Below are 22891 nucleotides of genomic sequence, written 5' to 3'. Positions count from 1 at the left end.
GTTTTCCAAACGTTTTTTTCTTTGCGTGTATATACAATTATAAACTCGATATGGACCAATTTTTGTGTGATTGGGGATCGATTTATCTGAGGGCTATATATAACTATAGACCGATATGGACCTAGTTAGGCATGGTTGTTAACGGCCTTATACTAGCACAATGTACCAAATTTCAACTGACCCGGATGAAATTTGCTCCTCCAAGAGGCTCCAAAACCAAATCTCGGGATCGGTTTATATCGGGGCTATATATGATTATGGACTGATATGGACCACTATTGGCATGGTTGTTAAATATCATATACTACCACCACGTACCAAATTTCAACCAGATCGGATGAATTTTGCTTCTCCAAAAGGCACCGGAAGTCAAATCTGGGGATCGGTTTATATGGGGGATAAATATAATTATGGTCTGATATGAACCAATTCCTGCATGGTTGTTGGATACCGTACACTAACATCACGTACCAAATTTCAACCGAATCGAATGAATTTTGCTCTTCCAAGGGGCTCCGGAGGTCAAATCTGGGGTTCGGCTTATATGGGGGCTATATATAATTATGGACCGATTTCGACCAATTTTTGCATGGGTGTTTGAGGCCATATATTAACACCACGTACCAAATATCAACTGAATCAGATGAATTTTGGTCTTCCAAGAGGCTCCGGAGGTAAAATCTGGTGATCGGTTTATATGGGGGCTATATATAATTATGCACCGATGTGGACCTATTTTTGCATGGTCATTAGAGACCATATACTAACACCATGTACCAAATATCAACTGAATCATATGAATTTTGGTCTTCCAAGAGGCTCCGGATGTCAAATCTGGTGATCGGTTTATATGGGGGCTATATATAATTATGCACCGATGTGGACCTATTTTTGCATGGTCATTAGAGACCATATACTAACACCATGTCAGTCGGATCGGATGAAATTTGCTTCTCTTAGAGGGTCTGCAAGCCAAATTTTGGGGTCCGTTTATATGGGGGCTATATATAACTATGGACCAATGTGGACCCATTTCTGCATGGTTGTTAGATACCATATACCAACACCATGTACAAATTTCAGCCGGATCGGATGAAATTTGCTTTTCTTAGAGGCTCCGCAAGCCAAATCGGGGGATCGGTTTATATGGGGGCTATATATAATTATTGACCGATGTGGACCAATTTTTGCATAGTTGTTAAATACCATATACTAACATCATGTATCAAATTTCAGTCGGATCGGAAGAAATTTGCTTCTCTTAGAGGCTACGAAAGCCAAATTGGAGGATCGGTCTATATTTAGGCTATATATAATTATAAACCGATATGGACCAATTTTTGCATGGTTGTTAGACACCATATACCAACACTATGTACAAAATTTCAGGCGGATCGGATCCAATTTGTATCTCTTTGAGGCTCCGCAAGCCAAATCTGGTAATCGGTTTATATGGAGGGCTATATATACCCAGCAAAAAAATTTGGAAGTTCTTCCAGAGGAACAACTTTAAAAGCTCTTCTTTATTTTAACTACACAGGAAGTTATTTTAATTCAATTTTTGATAATTTTTTCATATTTTCATATTTTTAATGGGTAATGTTAACTTTTTTGTTTCAAATAGGTTAAAATCAGAGTAAGAATTCTTACAATGGTACAAATTATTTAATTTTTTTCGAAAAAAAAATGCTAAATCCAATCTGAAAAAATTGTGAATTTTTGAAAATATTTGAAGTCAAACGTTTCAGACAAGCGTTAGAATCTATTAAAAATTATAAAAAATTAAAAAAATTATTTATTTGACAAAATATCACAGAAATTTTTAATTTACATCCAAAACATTTAATTCGGATCACACCTAAAGAAGTGATGCAAATTCAGTGCAACGGCTGTTGAAATGGAGGACTTCCGTCCTATGACAAGCCCATGTTAAATTCATCGCTTCTGCGTCAATTTTGCACCACTTCCAGATCCAAAAAGAACATTTTAATTACTTTTTTGGCGACGCTTTTTTTGCTGGGTAATTATGGACCGATGTGGACCAATTTTTTCATGGTTGTTAGAAACCATATAACAACAAATTTCAGCCAGATCGGGTGAAATATGCTTTTCGTAGAGGCTCCACAATCCAAATTTGGGGGTCCGTTTATATGGGGGCTATACGTAAAAGTGGTCCGATATGGCCCATTTGCATTACCAACCGACCTACATCAATAACAACTATTTATGCCAAGTTTCAAGTCGATAGCTTGTTTCATTCGGAAGATAAGCGTGATTTCAACAGATGGATGGACGGACGGACATGCTTAGATCGATTCAACGATCCGGAATATATGTTCTGTACTTTATGGGGTCTTGGAGCAATATTTGGATGTGTTACAAAGGGAATGACAAAGTTAATATACCCCCCATCCTATGGTGGAGGGTATAAAAATCATTTTCTGTGACTGGCAAAAAATACTTTTTGGAATCATTGCTGTATATTGTTCACTTGATTTGGAAATAATAGGAAAATTTTTGCCAAAAAGATTGTAGATTCTATTAAGATTCACACATAGTGGATATTTCCATATTTGAATATTATCACTTTCTTTTCCCAAAACTTTTCATAATATCAAAAGGGTTATTCCTTGGAGGAATCTCCCAGAGAGAGATAGAGAGAAATCTCAATGGCCCTAAAGCAATTCACCTCATTTCCAGATTATACCTCCAAAATCCTTCAGATTCTTATACACACACACACACACCAACATACCAGTTTTTCCATACCAACTTTGAATCGAAAAATCAAAATTTTCCCTATGGTCTTTGGGCCCACTGGCGTATATCCTTGCTTTTGCTCCATTGCAATGAAACTACGAGAAGCTCATTTAAAAATTCTACAAGCATAAAAAATTATGATTTCTTTTACCTCCTTCTATATTTCTTTGCTTATGTAAGTCATTCGTTCAATATGTTTGATCCCATGAAGTTTGCTCCAATGTTCTAAAGAAGGGTGGTTGTTTGGCCATGACATAGCACGACTGCAAAGAAGGAGTTCAATCATCCATAAGTTGTTATACAAGTACTTTATGGCGGCATTATAAAACTCGGTCGATATGTTAAATCTATAAAAAAAATGTTTTCTGTTTTTTTTTTTATTTTTTTATCATGTAACGATGAATGACTTCATGTAAAGGAAGGGTTACGTGATGTAATGTTGCTTCAAGGGAAAAGTATTGCATAAGACAGTGTTCCAAATTTACAAGGAATCTTATTCTATATTCCTTTTAAAAAGACTTCTCAATGGAAAAGATGGGAAATTGTATCACTGTACACTGGAAAAGCTATTGACCTATGAAAAAATTATGCAAATATCAAGAAATATATTTTATTTTATTTATTTATTAAACTTATAGTAAATATATAAATAATAAGAGAATAATTTAGCATCACACCCTCAAAAAAAAAAATTGCTTCTGTAACATATACTCCCAAAAACACATTCTGCTTCAAGCATATATATTTTCAGGATTCGTCCAAACAAAATATTATTTGTATTGTTCAAGCATATTATGTTAGAAAAAAAAACTGTTAATGGCATATTCTTTGGGTGTATATATTTTTAAGGCGTCAATTGCACCGAAAACAAGTATATACAGCAGTAAGTTCGGCCGGACCGAATCTTAAATACCCACCAACATGAATAAATATAATAAAGGGTGGTTAAATTGTAAGGGCCGATGTTGAATGTGAACCACACCTAAACTCCAAGTTTTTTTTTTTGGAATTTTATTTGCCATTTCTCTATTTCAGACTTACTCAATTTGAACCATGGACATGGTGAATGGGCAGAATGGTTCCAAGAAATGGCAACAGTGGATGATCAATTTTCGAAGAAAATCATCTTCAGTGATGAGGCACATTTTCCCCTCAGTGGATTCGTCAATAAACAGAATTGCCGCATTTGGGCGAATGAGATCCAAGAGTGATTGTCGAAAAACCAATGTACCCACAAAGAGTGACGGTTTGGTGCGGTTTATGGGCTGGCGGTATCATCGCGCCGTATTTTTTTCCAAAATGAGGCCGGTCAGGCAGTTACAGTGAATGGTGTTCGCTATCGTGAGATGATAACGAACTTTTTATGGCCCGAATTGGAAGATATGGATGTGGACGATATGTGGTTTCAGCAGGACGGTACCACTTGCCACACAGCTAACGAAACAATGGCTCCTTTGCGCAACAAATTCAATGGCCGTGTTATCTCACGTAATGGCGATGTCAATTGGCCGCCAAGATCATGTGATTTGACACCGTTGGACTTTTTTTTTGGGGTTATTTGAAAGAAAAGGTGTACGTCGATAAGCCAGCAACAATTCAAGAGCTAAAGGATGAGATAATTCGGCACCTCCATTATACCTCAGCGTCATCGAAAATTTGGACCATCGGATGAAGGTGTTCCACCGAGGTCGCGGCGCCCATTTGTCCGATATTTTGTTCCATACATAATTGAGTAATACCAATATATCATAATAAAATAAAATTACAATAATTTCCTATTCAAAATCAACATCGGCCCTTGAAATTTTAACCATCCTTTAGTTTACTTTGAAAACTCTCCGTCGTAGCGGGTTACTTCATAATATATAGCATTTTGGGGGGTTTGATGACAAATCTTCTCCCAAGCAAATCAGTTAAACTAGTGCGCTTCCCGAAGAAAAAATTTAAAGATTCTACACGGATGAAAAAGACTGTTTCTCATATGTTTGGCTATAAACATTTTATGTTTGGAACACAAATTTTTAAACACAATATTTTTGAGTGCAAGCTATAATGTTCATAAACTAGCATAACATGTTTGGGACATATATGTTAATATGTTAGAACATATTATGTTTGGGACATAAAATGTTTGTAAATATAATATGCTTGGATGCAAACATATATTAATTTAGAAATAGCCTATAAACATATATGTGTTTAGTAGCTTGGAGCGCTATTTAACAGGGAGCGATATTGAATTAAGTTGGTGGTTGTTGCTTGTTATTACAAAATTAACATTTTATTTTTCCTTGGGCAATTGATCAGCTACTTCTTTGATCCTTACAAACTGTGTGGTCCGCTGTTCGAATCCCCGTCCGGCAAAAGGTAAAATTAAAATAAAAAAAATCATAAAATTGAATAATTTCTTCTACAATGTTTGTATTACAGAAAAAGGTGCTAAGAACTAAAAAATCTCGTAGAAGTGAGAAAGATGTCGGGGAATATACAATTGGGCAGAAACAAAATTTTGAGCATTCAGGTCGAAAACCTATGTTGTTAGCACCTATATTACCTGTTTATTTTCATAATTCATTATGATTGTAAATATATAAATAAATAAATAAAATTTTGAGCACAATATTGTTTGGGAGAATTTTTTTTAAGCATATAATATTTTTGGGTGCAAAATGCTTCCAAACATATTATATGGTCACATAATAACATATTGTTTTTTGGAAGACAACATTATTGAATTTGGATGCAAAAATACAAAATGTTTGGAACTTAGACTACCCAAACATATATTGTTTAGACCAATATGCTTTCAAACATATTATATATTGGTAGAGATCAAACATATAAATGTTTGGGCAATACCCAAAAATGTATATGCTTGAAGCAAAATATGTTTGGGAGTATATGTTACAGAAGCGATTTTTTGTGAGGGTGTATGTTGGAAAATCCAACCATAATCATCGAAATTCTTTCCAGTTATGGTCATCACCAGTCTAATATACTGACATTACAATGCAAAATACTTTTTACAATATTTATACTGAAAGTTATATTAGTTTGAGGTATCACTGTAATTTAGTGCTAAGAAATTTTATCTATTCTATATTTGTCATTACCATATTTGGTCATATTTTTTCTTAATTGAAATCATATTATTTACTCAATGCATATCAATTTGAACTCTCTCATTTTTGTTTGATTATTTAGTCAAATTACTCTCTCTTTATCACTCTCTCTATTTAATGCATGCTCAATGTTATCATACATACACTTGTATTACAACAAAAAAGAGTACTAAATCATAAAATAGCTGTACACAATAAGCTCTTTTAAATTTGTTAAACGCTCCGCTGCTACAAAAAGTTTATTGCCTCGGTCATTCCATTTGGACAGCCGAACAGATAACATCTTGTAAGACATTCAACTGAACTAGAAATTAATAAAAACCCTTTCTTCTACTTACAGCGTTTTTGTGGTTTTCTGATATCGTTTTTTTTATCTTTCTTTTCTGATCATTAATTTTTTTTTACTTTGTTTTTCTTGGGGAATTATTGAACATTCCGTTTGGTGCCGAAACCCGGGAACCTTGTTCCCAAATTAGTGAGTTATTTTCGTGGAATTAATTTTCGATATTTTTTTTGAAGTGGATATAGCGAGGTTTTTTTTAAGGTATTTTCACGTGTTGGAGAATAACAATTCAATTACCATTATGAGCGCTCTACACGAGACTATTGCGAGTCAACGTGATATAATGGAAAGGGTGAAGGAGATGTATGCTAGGTTTTTGGACAGGGATAACAGTGCCAAGTCTCGGGGATATTTGTCTACTTTGGTACAAGAGCTGGACGATATGTATCAGCAATTTAAATATCAGCACGATGAGATTATGAAATCTATCCGTGATTCTGATGTGAGTGAGGCTGACGTACCATACGTTGTGGACAAGTGTTTTTATGAGTTTTCCGATCAATATTTTTCATTTAAAGGTGCTATTGTTGACTCCATGCCTTCCAACACGACCGGTTCTCCATTTAGCAGTACCTTCGCTGTCAGCCATGGCCATGCTGATACTTCTTGTTCAATGGAAGCAAAGCTACCTAAGATTTCTCTACCGAATTTTTCCGGGGATTACATGGAGTGGTTCCCCTTCAGGGATATATATTTGTCATTAGTCCACAACAATTTTTCTCTTTCGAAAATTCAAAAGTTTTTCTACCTCAAGGGGACTCTCTCTGGTGAGGCCGCCGGACTTATCAGGACACTTTCCGTTACTGAGGCGAACTACGATACCGCTTGGACTATACTTGAGTCACGGTATCATAACAGACGAATGATTGTGGGTTCGCTCACGTCAAGATTATTCAACGTTCCAAGGAGCGACGGTTCATTTGGTAGTATTAAGGCTTTACTGGACACTACCCATGAGTGCTTGTCATCGCTTAAGAACTTGGGTATTGATACAGGGACATGGGATCCTGTTTTGATTTATGTCATATGCCAGAAACTTGATTTCCAAACTAGGCGGGATTGGGAACATTCGTTAAGGTCCTCCACGGAACTTCCGAGCAGGGATGAAATGTTTTCTTTTCTTGAGAGAAATTTTCGCACCCTTGAATCGTTGGAAGATGATAGCTCTAATTCGGGTAGGATTAAGTCGGCTAAGGTTAAGAGTAGGTCTTTTAATGCTGCTAAGTTTACTGCTCCTCGTTCTGTTTCTTGTTGCTATTGCTCGAAAAATCATTACTTATCTAAATGTTATCAGTTTCTTGCATTATCGCTGAATATGAAGAATGATTTTCTGAGGAATAGAAATATTTGCCGCAACTGTTTGTCTCTCGGGCATCACCACGATAAATGTCCCTCTCTATACCGATGTGGAACATGTAATTTACCACATCATACTGTCTTGCACAGTGACGATACCCCTTCGATTCAAAATAGGAATGAAAGTGATGAAACCCACATCACCTCTCATGGAGCCGGTGTTCTTCATGATGTGTTTTTGTACACTATTCGATTATTTGTGGAAACCTGCCATGGCAGATACCCTATGAGGGCTTTACTGGACCCTGGGTCTCAGGGTAGTTTAGTATCTGAGTCGGCTGTTCAGCTATTAGGGGTGAAGAGGAAACGTTCATTTTGCAAGGTGGTTGGGGTGGGCGATGGAAATGAAAATATTTCTAAATATTCAGTCGAAATCGATTTATGGTCTACAAAGCTGAAACCGGTACTGACATGCACAGCATTCGTGCTCAGAAACGTTTCTTCATATAGACCGAACACTTCAAGAAGGATCAGTTTCCCTGGCATTTGTATAGATGCCTTAGCAGATCCGTATTATTATAAATCGGATCCCATAGATATCATTCTGGGATCTGACGTTTGTTCTAAGATTCAAATTCCTACGGAATCGTTTATACATGATGAATTATTTTTTCAGAATACCCATTTCGGGTGGGTTTTCTCTGGGTCTCCAGTGTCGGTTTCTCCGAACGTAATTCGCTTCCACAATACTAATTTGGAAGGGATATTAAGAGCCTTTTGGGAACAGGAAGAAATCATTTCTTCAAGGCAATTAACTGATGAGGAGGAGGCTTGCGAAGATTTCTTTCTCAGAACTACCACACGATCGCCGGACGGTAGATACTGTGTACATTTGCCCTTTAGAAATATTCTCAACGAGAAACCCCTTCCAGTAATGCATAATAACCTTATTGGAGCTCTAAGTCGCTATAATCAGTTGGAAAAATCTTTCCTGAGGCGACCGTTGTACGCTGAAGCGTACCGGCAATTTATTCGTGAATACGAAATGTTGGGCCATATGTCTCGAATAGGGTATTACACTCCAAGCGTTTCTGGAAATTCTTATTTCCTACCACATCATGGAATTTTTAAGGAGGATAGTACAACCACCAAACTTAGGGTGGTGTTTGATGGCAGCAGCCATATTAAGGGTCATAAGAGTCTTAACGAGGAGCTTGCCCCTGGGCCCGCCTTACAGAACGATCTTCCCATGGTCATAACTAGATGGAGAAAGCATAGATTTGCATTTAGCGCGGACATCGAGAAGATGTTCCGCCAGATTAATGTGTGCCAGGAACATAGACCCTTTCAGCAAATTTTATGGCGGGCAAACCCCAATGAGGATATTTCAGTATATCAATTGACCACCGTCACTTATGGGACGACTTCCGCACCTTATTTGGCAATTAGGATTTTGCGAAAGCTTGCTCAAGATTATGAGAATTATTTTCCGCACGAATCGAGCATTTTGACGACCGATTCATATGTTGATGATATACTGTCTGGATCAGACTCTGTTAATGGTGTCATCTCTATGTACAAGAATTTGTCTGCTCTTTTAAGGGAAGGCGGATTTAATTTAAGGAAGTGGATCACCAATTGTCCTGAGTTGTTAAGGGAAATCCCAGAAGAGTTTAGGGAAACTTCAGTTACTTTGAATTTCGATCAGGATAATGTTGTTAAGACATTAGGTGTCCAATGGAATATAAGAACTGATACGTTTTCTTTCAGGGTATGTCTTAGTGATCCACATCCCGTATCGAAACGTTCGATTTTATCCGACACAGCCCGTCTCTATGACCCTTTGGGTTGGCTAACACCCTCTACGGTTATCGCAAAATCTTTATTTAAGAAACTTTGGGAGAATGGAGTAGGATGGGATGACCCAGTTCCACCCTTCATTGAACATGATTGGATAAAATATCGATCAGCTCTCCCTTCTTTTTCTGAATTGAAAATCCCTAGATGGTTACATTTTTCACCACACACTAAATTGGAGCTCCATTGTTTCTCTGATGCGTCGACTATAGCTTATGCGGCTGCCGTATATGTGAGAGTAGTGACATTGGATAATGTTTTCGTTAACCTACTACAGGCCAAGTCGAAAGTGACCCCCATAAAAACTGTCTCCATACCAAGATTGGAGCTGTGCGCGGCAGTTCTTGCTGCCAAGCTGCTCCATAAAGTAAAAGGTTCATTTTCGGACACTAGTATTCAGGACGTTCATTTTTGGAGTGACAGTTTTACAGTCCTAAGTTGGCTACGAAAACCGCCTACACGATGGAGTGTTTATGTCGCCAATAGGGTGGCTGAAATCCAACGGCTGAGTGATCCTTCACAATGGCGATATGTTCCGTCTGCTCTTAACCCCGCAGATTGCGCTTCTAGAGGTATGCATCCATCTGATTTGGTCGAGAATTTCAGCTGGTGGTACGGTCCCAATTTTTTGAAATTGCCTTCGCGTTATTGGCCCGAGACCTTACCGAATCTTGAGACTGATGAGGAATCTAAGTACCCCGATATTCAATGCCATCTCATATCTGACGTTGAATACCCTGTCTTATTATCACGGTATTCTGATTTAAGAAGACTACTCCGTATTACTGCTTATTGTTTGAGATTTGTTCATAATTGTAGGAATGTCACTAAACGGAAAACGGGGATGCTTCAACACGCTTGCCTCAGAGAAGCTCTTTTGACTTTGATTAGAGTAACTCAAAACATAGACTTCTCTCAGGAAATTAAGCTTCTGGTAAACAAGAGCGAGATTAAGCATAAACCGCTACTTAGACTGCTCCCTTTTATTGATGGTACGGGTATAATACGTGTTGGGGGACGCTTGCAAAATAGTGAGTTGCCTTATGACGTAAAGCATCCAATTCTACTTGCGAAGTCCAACCCATTGTCAAAATTGATTATTAGGGATGCCCATGAGAGAACTTTACATGGTGGTATTACACTTACAATGTCGTACGTAAATAGGAAATATTGGGTAATTTCTGGGAATCAATTAGCTAAAAGGATTATTAGCAATTGTATTCGATGCTTCAGATACACGGCCAGAACTTCTCGTCAAATAATGGGCAATCTTCCAGCTGTACGTACAAATATGACACGACCATTTAAACATTCTGGTGTTGATTACGCCGGACCTATATATATGAAGAACTCCACACTTAGATCTTCTGTAACCACAAAGGGCTATATATGTTTATTTATTTGTATGGTTACTAAGGCGCTACATTTGGAAGCCGTATCGGACATGACAACCAATTCATTTTTGGCGGCATTTCGACGATTTGTGTCACGAAGAGGTTCTTGTACCGATATTTACTCCGACTGCGGCACAAATTTTGTCGGTGCTTCTAAAGAGTTGAGGGCCATGATTCACAGAAGTGAAAATTCTTTGCCTGACGATATTCGCCAAAACTTGTCGGCCCTTGGCACAGATTGGCATTTTATTCCCCCAGCATCCCCAAACTTCGGCGGGCTTTGGGAAGCCGGGGTTAAATCTGTAAAATATCACCTGAAACGCATAACAGGAGATAGATTGCTAAGTTATGAAGAATTTTCGACACTTCTTTGTGAAATAGAGAGCTGCCTCAATTCACGCCCTCTTTGCCCTTTATCTTCTGACCCATCTGATATAAATGCCCTTACACCCGCTCATTTTCTTATCGGTGAGCCCAGTACATGTATTCCTGAGGAATCATTACTTGACCGGAATATAAATCGTTTATCTCGTTGGAAGAAGATTGAAATGTTAAAACAACATTTTTGGAAGAGGTGGTATAGGGAGTATATAAATCGCCTACAGGCTCGACCCAAATGGCTCACAGAAAAGAAGGATGCCAAAATTGGAGATCTTGTTATTATAGCAGACGAAAGGTGTGGACCTGCCCAATGGTTATTGGGCCGTATCCAAGAAGTTCATCCTGGACCCGACGGCCACGTTCGAGTTGTATCGATATGGTGTAAAAATAAAGTAATAAAAAGGCCTATTACTAAAATATGTTTTCTTCCTACAGATTCAACTGACGAAAATACTGAAGCTGCGATTGAAACCCCTATAGAAGAACAACAACTGAAGGATGGAGCCTTCCTGTCTTGTTGTGAGCCGGAGCACAGCCAAGTCTGCGGACTAAACTAAAAACACTCCCACCGATAGGCCGTCCTTCTAACAATTTCTTAAAAACAAGAGTTCTTCGGGGGGGACAATGTTGGAAAATCCAACCATAATCATCGAAATTCTTTCCAGTTATGGTCATCACCAGTCTAATATACTGACATTACAATGCAAAATATTTTTTACAATATTTATACTGAAAGTTATATTAGTTTGAGGTATCACTGTAATTTAGTGCTAAGAAATTTTATCTATTCTATATTTGTCATTACCATATTTGGTCATATTTTTTCTTAATTGAAATCATATTATTTACTCAATGCATATCAATTTGAACTCTCTCATTTTTGTTTGATTATTTAGTCAAATTACTCTCTCTTTATCACTCTCTCTATTTAATGCATGCTCAATGTTATCATACATACACTTGTATTACAACAAAAAAGAGTACTAAATCATAAAATAGCTGTACACAATAAGCTCTTTTAAATTTGTTAAACGCTCCGCTGCTACAAAAAGTTTATTGCCTCGGTCATTCCATTTGGACAGCCGAACAGATAACATCTTGTAAGACATTCAACTGAACTAGAAATTAATAAAAACCCTTTCTTCTACTTACAGCGTTTTTGTGGTTTTCTGATATCGTTTTTTTTATCTTTCTTTTCTGATCATTAATTTTTTTTTACTTTGTTTTTCTTGGGGAATTATTGAACAGTGTACCTATTAAGACCAGATCAGATTGTGGATTTATGAGAACCAATTATGTTTGAGTTTTAGAGAAATCATAGACATTTCGTGCATATGATGAAATAACGCCTTGATTTAAAATCTTAAATCTGTAGATTTTTCCCGCCATTAACATGTTTAAATGAATACGATGTACTTATCTGAAAATCTGAAAATTTTACTTTCAGTTTGAAGCAATTTTCATGATCAGTGCGCCTGCTATACCCTGAAAGAAGTGTTTTCTTTTCTGAGGAACGAAATTTTAGGCAAGCAAAGTTTTCTTTTGGCACAAATCGTTGAATTGCTTATCAAAAATTCGGATTAGTTTGCTCTAAACGAAAATACTTTATACGAAAGCGGAATTTCGTTTGTCTAAAATTTCATTCCGGAGGAAAATATTTTTTCTTTGGGTGTACCCTCAAGAAGTTAAATCAGTCTATATGCATGCCTTGCCAAATGGACCGGTAAAAATAAATACGATAAAAATTTTTGAGGGTGTAAAATTCCAGTATATTTAAATTTTTGTGCACATCGGATAAAAACTACGGTTTCTAGAAGACCAAGGAGTTAAATCTGGAGATCGGTCTATGTGGAGGCTATACTAAAACATGGGTCGACACACACCATATTCGGCTGACCTATTTGTGGTAAGCCGGATTCCAGAAGTCCTAGAAATAAATTCGATAATTAGGTCTATATGGGGGCTATACCAAAACATGGACCAATACTCACCACCTCTTAATGTTCCTCAAATACCTCTAGAATTCCACTTTCAGACGAATTGGGTGAAAACTACGAAATCTAGAAGCCCAAGAAGTAAAAACGGGAGATCAGTCTATATAGGGGCTATATCAAAACATGGACCGATACGAACCATTTTCGACATACCTCTTTATGGTCCTAAGATACGTCTATATATCTTATTCCGGCGAAATGGATAAAAACTACGGATTCTAGAAGGCCAATAAACAATGTCGGTAGATCGGTCTATATGGGGGCCATACCAAAATATGGACCAATAGGCACCATTTGCGACACACCTATTTGTGATCTTAAAATACCTCTAGATTTTCAATTTCAGGCAAATTGGATAAAAACTGCGGTTTTTATAAGCCCATGACCCCATATCAGGAAATCGGTTTATATGGGGACTATATCAAAACTTGGACCGATATAGCCCATCTTCGAACTTGACCTGCCTGCAGACAAAAAACGAATCTGTGCCAAATTTCAGGACGTTATCGCCATTATTAAAGGCTGTAGCGTGATTACAACAGACAGACAGACGGACATGGTTATATCGTCTTAGAATTTCTCCCTGATCAATAATATATACATTATATAGTCGGAACTCGATATTTCGATGTGTTACACACGGAATGATAAACTTATTATACCCCCATCACCATTCTATGGTGGTGGGTATAAAAAGTGAACTGTTTTATAGGAAGAATGAACTACCTCGCACGAAAATTGAACTAAATTTTACTCTACATTTTGAGATTTCCACAAAGCGTTGTTAAAACCAGAAAATTTTAATGCCCTGTTGTACTTTTTAACTGCAGTTCACGAAATTACATCATCTCATAGAAGAAAAAATTAACTAAAAGTAAAGAAGAAAATCATTGGCGCCAAATCACGACCATTTTAACCATACAGTAGTTCATTCTTACTATTTTTGGGAATCGTACGAAAATCTTCTTTTGCTTTAGTTCATATTGAACTTATGTGTACGGTCATAAAAATAATAAAATTTAACTACAAGCCAATAAATTGTTTCCAATAAAAATAACCCAGAAAAAAAATTCTAATCCAATCTGAAAAAATTGTGCATTTTTTGAAAATATTTGAGGTCAAACGTTTTCGACAAGCGTTAGAATCCATTAAAAATTATAAAAAATTATAAAAAATATTTATTTGACAAAATATCACAGAATTTTTTAATTTACATCCAAAACATTGAATTCGGATCACACCTAAAGAAGTGATGCAAATTCGGTGCAACGGCCGTTGAAATGGAGGACTTCCGTCCTATGACAAGCCCATGTTAAATTCATCGCTTCGTCAATTTTGCACCACTTCCGGATCCAAAAAGAACATTTTGACTATTTTTTGGCCGACGTTTTTTTTTGCTGGGGAGTTAAATTTAGCGTTAATTTAACTACGAAAATTTTTTTCTGTATGGTTACTTCCATTATGTTTACTTGCAGCATACTCTCTCGGTCTCTCTTTCTAAACACATATATGTTTATAGGCAACTAGCGTAACCCGGCCCGCTTCGCTGCGCCTCCCGAAGCCTATTGTCGTTAAGTAAGTCAACCATATCCTTCGATCTGAAAACAAATTCCAAAAGATTTGAACCCGTTAAAAGAGTAGGGTGAGGGGAAGTCTGGCATAAAAACTGAAGTACTGATTAATCACTCCATGGTTTCCACACACTTGTCCCGTACTTTTGAAAAAAATCGAACTAGTTATTTTTTTCGTTTATATACAGAAATAGGGCGGTAATGCAGGTGTAAAACGGACAGGTTTAACAAACGTCGGGTAGGGGTGTTCCCTTTCAACTAACTTTTTATATCCTAAATCACATAGTGGTCAGGGTATAATAAGTTTGATCTGCCAAAAAAATGTGCCTACCAGAAATATTGATTTTAGACCCCATAAAATATATACCGATCGACTCAGAATCACCTCCTGAGTCGATCTTGGTGTCCGTCCGTCCGTCTGTCCATGTACACAGTCTCACACAAGTTTACATACCCCTGAGTTCTTTACCTCTTAACTAAACCTCTTTCTTGTTGTTGTTTATAACCCACACCAAAAAAATCTTCTTGAAAATTAACAAATACTTTGTTTTTCAAATTAATTTACTAAAACTAAAGGATATATATGTATATTTTTTAAAATTTTATTATTTAAAGAAAATATAAATTTTTTTACCGTATGTAAACTTGTGTGAGACTGTGTATATGTTGTTCACAGGATTCCGGTCGCAATTATTAACCGATTTTGTTGAAATTTGGTACAGGGAGTTTTTTGGGCACAAGGACGAACGCTATTGAATTTGGAAGAAATCGGATCAAATTTAGATATAAGTTCACTACTGTGGTATCACAATGGACTGAATAGTCTAAGTGAGCCTGATACATCGGGCTGCCACATAACCTAACCTAACCTAGATATAGCTCCCATATATATGTATCGCCCGATATCGACAAATGGGGTCACGTTGCACTTTTTTACTAACCAATCGTCGTCAAATTTAGCACAAAATAATCTTCTGTATCACACTTTAAGTCTTCAATATTTCATCGAAATCGGTTCGTATTTAGATATAGCTCTCATATATATGTATCGCCCGATTTTGCCAAATTAGGTCATAAAACCCTTATTTATCGACCGATCTTACTCAAAGTTGGCTAAATGTAATCTTCTATAGCACTAACTATATGTGCAAAAAATCACCGAAATCGGTTCAGATTTAGCTATAGCTCCCATACATATGTACCGCCCGATTTTCCAAAATGTGGCCACAAACCCCTTATTTATCAACCGATAGTACTCAAAGTTGGCCAAATGTAATCTTCTATAGCACTAACTATATGTGCAAAAAATAATGGAAATCGGTTCAGATGTAGATATAGCTCTCATATATATGTATCGCCCGATTTTCCCAAATGTGGCCACAAAACCCTTATTTATCAACCGATAGTACTCAAAGTTGGCCAAATGTAATCTTCTATAGCACTAACTGTATGTGCAAAAAATCATCGAAATCGGTTTAGATTTAGCTATAGCTCCCATATATGCATTGCCCGATTTTGAAAAAAATTGCCCCTAATAACCTTATGTTTGACCATAGAGGCCTCATTTCTTAACTGATCTTACTCAAATTTTGCACAAGATAACCTTTTGTGGTACTGATCAAACCCGCAAAATATTATGCAAATTGGTTCAGATTTACATATAGCTTCCATATATATGCATCGTTAGATTTTCCCAAATTTGGCCATAATATTCTTATTTATTAACCAATGTTACTCAAATTTCAAATTTTGATGCACTAGCCGATCGTATTTATACGTACTTGTAGCTCTTACATAAGAATATTGCTCGATTTTTACAAATTTGGATTTATTACCCACACTAATTGAGCGATTTTCTCTTTTTATACCCTCCATCATAGGATGGGGGTATATTAACTTTGTCATTCCGTTTGTAACACATCGAAATATTGCTCTAAGACCCCATAAAGTATATATATTCTGGGTCGTGGTGAAATTCTGAGTCGATCTAAGCATGTCCGTCCGTCCGTCCGTCTGTTGAAATCACGCTAACTTCCGAACGAAACAAGCTTTCGACTTGAAACTTGGCACAAGTAGTTGTTATCGATGTAGGTCGGATGGTATTGAAAATGGGCCATATCGGTCCACTTTTACGTATAGCCCCCATATAAAGGGACCCTCAGATTTGGCTTGTGGAGCCTCTAACAGAAGCATATTTCATCCGATCCGGCTGAAATTTGGTATATGGTGTTGGTATATGGTATCTAACAACCATGCAAAAATTGGTTTACATCGGTCTATAATTATATATAGCCCCCATATAAACCGATCTCCAGATTTGGCTTGCGGAGCCTAAAAGAGAAGCTAATTTCATCCGATCCGGCTGAAATTTGGTACATGGTGTTGATATATGGTCTCTAACAACCATGCAAAAATTGGTTCACACCGGTCCATAATTATATATAGCCCCCATATAAACCGATCCCCAGATTTGGCTTGCGGAGCCCCAAAGAGAAGAAAATTTCATCCGATCCGGCTGAAATTTGGTACATGATGTTGGTATATGGTCTCTAACAACCATGCAAAAATTGGTCTATATCGGTCCTTAATTATATATAGCCCCCATATAAACCGATCTCCAGATTTAGCTTGTGGAGCCTCTAAGAGAAGCATATTTCATCCGATCCGGCTGAAATTTGGTACATGGTGTTGGTATATGGTCTCTAACAACCGTGCAAAAATTGGTTCACATCGGTCAATAATTATATATAGCCCCCATATAAACCGATCCCCAGATTTGGCTTGTGGAGCTTCTAAGAGAAGCATATTTCATCCGATCCGGTTGTAATTTGGAACATGGTGTTAGTATATGATCTTTAACAACCATGCCAGAATTGGTCCATATCGGTCCATAATTATATATAGCCCCCATATAAAACGTTCTCCAGATTTGACATCCGGAGCCTCTTGGAGGAGCAAAATTCATCCGATCCGGTTCAAATTAGGAACGTGGTGTTAGTATATGGTCGCTAACAACCATACCAAAATTGGTCCAATCACACAAAAATTGGTCCATATCGGTTCATAATCATGGTTGCCACTAGAGCCAAAAATAATCTACCAAAATTTTATTTCTAGAGAAAATTTTGTCAAAATTTTATTTCTATAGAAAATTTTGTCAAAATTTTATTTCTATAGAAGATTTTGTTCAAATTTTATTCGGTTCATAATCATGGTTGCCACTCGAGCCAAAAATAATCTACCAAGATTTTATTTCTATAGAAAATTTTGTCAAAAGTTTATTTCTATAGAAAATTTTGTTAAAATTTTATTTCTGTAGAAAATTTTGTCAAAATTTTCTTTCTATAGAAAATTTTGTCAAAATTTTTATTTCTATAGAAAATTTTGTGAAAATTTTATTTCTGTAGAAAATTTTGTCAAAATTTTATGTCTACTTTGTCAAACTGAATTAAAGGGTGATTCTTTTGAGGTTAGGATTTTCATGCATTAGTATTTGACAGATCACGTGGGATTTCAGACATGGTGTCAAAGAGAAAGATGCTCAGTATGCTTTGACATTTCATCATGAATAGACTTACGATCTGCCACAACGTCGAATTTTCAGTGAATGGGCCCTAGAAAAGTTGGCAGAAAATCCGCTTTTTTATCGACAAATTTTGTTCAGCGATGAGGCTCATTTCTGGTTGAATGGCTATATACGTATTGGATCGATCTTTTTTGATTTAATATATACCACGTATGGACTTACATCAATTTAGAAGATGGTGTTAGGAGGTTTTAAGATACCTTGCCATCGGCAAGCGTTACCGCAACTTAAGTAATTCGATTCTGGATGACAGTGTTTAGAAGAAGTTTCTACGCAATCCATGATGGAGGGTACATAAGCTTCGGCCTGGCCGAACTTACGGCCGTATATACTTGTTTAATAATGGGCTCAATATTAGTGGCATACTAACCCCGTAGGTGCAATATCAACTACAGCTAGTGTTGCTAGAAGTAGGGGAAATTCCCTATATGTAGGTTTTTTCTAATATTTAGCGTCTTGTAAGATGTAGGGCCACAATGTAGGGACATTTTCACTCAACACAATTTGTAATAATTTTTAGATTTTGGTGACTCTAGAAGAGGAAATGAGAAGCCGGCAAGGCTTGATCTTTAACGGTGTGTGGTAACAACAGTTACCACTCGTGCAAAAAAAATCTAATGAAATTTGAAGATTACCACAAATTATCACAATTGTACCAAACAAATATTTCTATAGAAATTTTTGTCATAACTTTATTCCTGTAGAAAATTTTGTCAACATTTTATTTCTATAGAAAATATATGTCACAATTGTATTTCTATAAATTTTTTTTTCAAAATATTATTTCTATAAAAATTTTCCCAAAATTTTATTTCTATGGAATTTTTTTCTCAAAATTTTATTTCTATAGAATTTATTATCAACATTTTATTTCTATAGAAAAATTTCTCAAAAATAAAATTGTTCATAAAAACTTTTTTCCTAAAATTTATTTCTATAGAGATTTAACAAACAAATTGCTATTTTTGGTAGAATTGTACCAACTGTGGAAACCGTCGCACAGAGGGTTGAAATCCATCAAAAGTGGCGATTAATTCAAAAGATGAACTTTAACTTTAATAACCGTATTTGGTACCGGGTGAAAGAATATAAAATTCTACATCACTACTTGCCAAAATAAAAGTTCTTAGTTGTTTACTTTATTTGCAGTGTGTCTTCAAAGTTCAATAATTATTATTATTTTTGCGCGCATTGGTTAAAAGTGAAAATTTGCATATTTCCAGTGATAATTTTTATACCCTCCATCTAGGATGGGGGTATATTAACTTTGTCATTCCGTTTGTAACACATCGAAATATTGCTCTAAGACCCCATAAAGTATATATATTCTGGGTCGTGGTGAAAATCTGAGTCGATCTAAGCATGTCCGTCCGTCCGTCCGTCCGTCCGTCCGTCTGTTGAAATCACGATAACTTCCGAACGAAAGACGCTATCGACTTGAAACTTGGCACAAGTAGTTGTTATTGATGTAGGTCGGACGGTATTGAAAATGGGCCATATCGGTCCACTTATACGTATAGCCCCATATAAAGGGACCCTCAGATTTGGCTTGTGGAGCCTCTAACAGAAGCATATTTCATCCGATCCGGCTGAAATTTGGTATATGGTGTTGGTATATGGTCTCTAACAACCATGCAAAAATTGGTCCACATCGGTCCATAATTATATATATCCCCCATATAAACCGATACCCAGATTTGGCTTGCGAAGCCTCTAAGAGATGCAAATTTCATCCGATCCGGCTGAAATTTGGCACATGGTGTTGGTATATGGTCTCTAACAACCGTGCAAAAATTGGTCCACATCGGTCCATAATTATATATAGCCCCCATATAAACCGATCCCCAGATTTGGCTTGTGGAGCCTCTAAGAGAAGCATATTTCATCCGATTTGACTAAAATTTGGTACATGGTGTTGGTATATGGTCTCCAACAATCATACAAAAATTGGTCCACATCGGTCCATAATTATATATAGCCCCCATATAAACCGATCCCCAGATTTGGCTTGCGGAGCCTCAAAGAGAAGCAAATTTCATCCGATCCGGCTGAAATTTGGTACATGGTATTGGTATATGGTCTCTAACAACCGTGTAAAAATTGGTCCACATCGGCCCATAATTATATATAGCGCCCATATAAACCGATCCCCAGATTTGACCTCCGGAGCCTCTTGGAAGAGCAAAATTCATCCGATCCGGTTCAAATTAGGAACGTGGTGTTAGTATATTGTCGCTAACAACCATACCAAAATTGGTCCAATCACACAAAAATTGGTCCATATCGGTTTATAATCATAGTTGCCACTAGAGGCAAAAATAATCTACCAAAATTTTATTTCTATAGAAAATTTTGTCAAAATTTTATTTCTATAGAAAATTTTGTTCAAATTTTATTCGGTTCATAATCATGGTTGCCACTCGAGCCAAAAATAATCTACCAAGATTTTATTTCTATAGAAAATTTTGTCACAAGTTTATTTCTATAGAAAATGTTGTTAAAATTTTATTTCTGTTGAAATTTTTGTCAAAACTTTCTTTCTACAGAAAATTTTTTGTCACGTATGGACTTACATACAATTTAGAAGATGGTGTTAGGAGGTTTTAAGATACCTTGCCATCGGCAAGCGTTACCGCAACTTAAGTGATTCGATTGTGGATGGCAGTGTTTAGAAGAAGTTTCTACGCAATCCATGATGGAGGGTACATAAGCTTCGGCCTGGCCGAACTTACGGCCGTATATACTTGTTTTAATTAAGACTTCTAAAAGTGAAAATTTTATAATGGAGCCGTCTACTTCAGGTATTTGAGCATATGATAAATATTTGTTTGTTTAGATAAATGTTTTGGAAATATTGAAAAAAAAATATAAGGAAATTGCTCCAAAAATGAGGTATTTTTGATGTTTGTATTGGATTTCAACTGAATTATCGGTGAAACTTGGTAAAACTGCTTATATTTTCTTAAAATATTAAGTTTCAGCTTATAAATTCCAAAACAACTTTTTGCCTTTTTGTTGCATTTTTTGTCTTATTAAAGTATTTGTAAAATAACTCCAGTCGCTAAAAATATATATGAAAAAATAAAACAAACAAAAAATCACTTTGACCTTATTAGCTTTTGTCTTTATATTCCGTTTAGTATTTGTTATTGTAGCTACTGAGTGTGCAGTTTATTAGAGATGGGTACGTGAGTAATTTTAAATCACGCGCACTAACGAAAAAAAAAATAATTAATTAATTCCAAATTACTTACAAAACTTCGTAAGCTAACTGAAGAATATCAGGAAGCCAGAAATAAGGACTTCAAAAGCTATAGGGAGCACCTTTCACGTAAATTCAGTCGGGAAAATACAATAGAAGAAGTCTTTAATAGATTTCTTCTAAGTTCAGATCCATTTATTTCGAGCAAGAGAAAGAGTTGCAAAATGAATATGCAGCAAATGCCTCAGACTGCATTGGAGTTACTTATTCTTACCCAAAATGAAAATGATAATGGTGACGAAGATGATGAAGATAATGAAGATGAAGATTATGTTAACGATTATGTTAAGTAAATTAATTTTATAATGGTTGTGAAGTAAATGATGATTATGAATACTTTTAAAATTAATGAAATGAAGTAAATAAAAAAACCGTACAATTATATTTTTATACCCTGCTCCACACTGTGGAACAGGGTATTATAAGTTAGTGCATATGTTTGCAACACCCAGAAGGAGACGAGATAGACACATCGTGTCTTTGGCAAAAATGCTCAGGGTGGGTTCCTGAGTCGATATAGCGATGTCCGTCTGTCCGTCTGTCCGTCTGTCCGTGAACGCATTTTTGTAATCAAAGTCTAGGTCGCAGTTTTACTGCAATCGACTTCAAATTTGGCACAAGTATGTGTTTTGGCTCAGAATAGATCCCTATTGATTTTGGAAGAAATCGGTTCAGATTTAGATATAGCTCCCATATATATATTTCGCCCGATATGGACTTATATGGCCCCAGAAGCCAGATTTTTACCCTAATTTACTTAAAATTTTGCACAAGAAGAACAATTAGTACTATAGTCAAGTGTGCTAAATTTTATTGAAATCGGTTCAGATTTAGATATAGCTCCCATATATATCTTTCGCCCGATATGGACTAATATGGTCCTAAAAGCTAAAGTTTTTACCCAATTTGGTTGAAATTTTGCACAGGGAGTAGATTTAGCATTCTAGCTATGCGTGCCAAATTTCATTGAAATCGGTTCAGATTTATATATAGCTCCCATATATAGCTTTCGCCCGATTTACACTCATATGACCACAGAGGCCAATTTTTTGCTCCGATTTAGTTGAAATTTTGCACAAGGAGTAGATTTAGCATTGTAGCTATGTGTGCCACATTTGGTTGAAATCGGTTCAGATTTAGATATAGCTTCCATATATATCTTTCGCCCGATATGCACTTATATGGACCCAGAAGACAGAGTTTTATCCCGATTAGCTTGAAATTTTGCACAAGGAGCACAATTGGTAGTATAGTCATGTGTGCCAAATCTTATTGAAATCGGTTCAGATTTAGATATAGCTTCCATATATATTTTTCGCCCGATA

General features: G+C 36.3%; 1 protein-coding gene across 1 annotated transcript; it reads left to right on the top strand.

Annotated features, from left to right (window-relative positions):
* Window positions 1–6466: 6466 nt before the first annotated feature.
* On the top strand, window positions 6467–21859 carry LOC142239985 (uncharacterized). The gene is made up of 3 exons (XM_075311711.1): window positions 6467–11534; window positions 11589–11692; window positions 21572–21859. Exons 1-3 carry the CDS (start codon window positions 6467–6469, stop codon window positions 21857–21859), a joined length of 5460 nt encoding a protein of 1819 aa, XP_075167826.1.
* Window positions 21860–22891: the final 1032 nt, after the last annotated feature.

This window comes from Haematobia irritans, chromosome 5 (assembly GCF_050003625.1).
Source record: "Haematobia irritans isolate KBUSLIRL chromosome 5, ASM5000362v1, whole genome shotgun sequence".
In the NCBI taxonomy this organism is placed as follows: domain Eukaryota; kingdom Metazoa; phylum Arthropoda; class Insecta; order Diptera; family Muscidae; genus Haematobia; species Haematobia irritans.
This window is presented reverse-complemented; position numbering and strand designations above follow the sequence as displayed.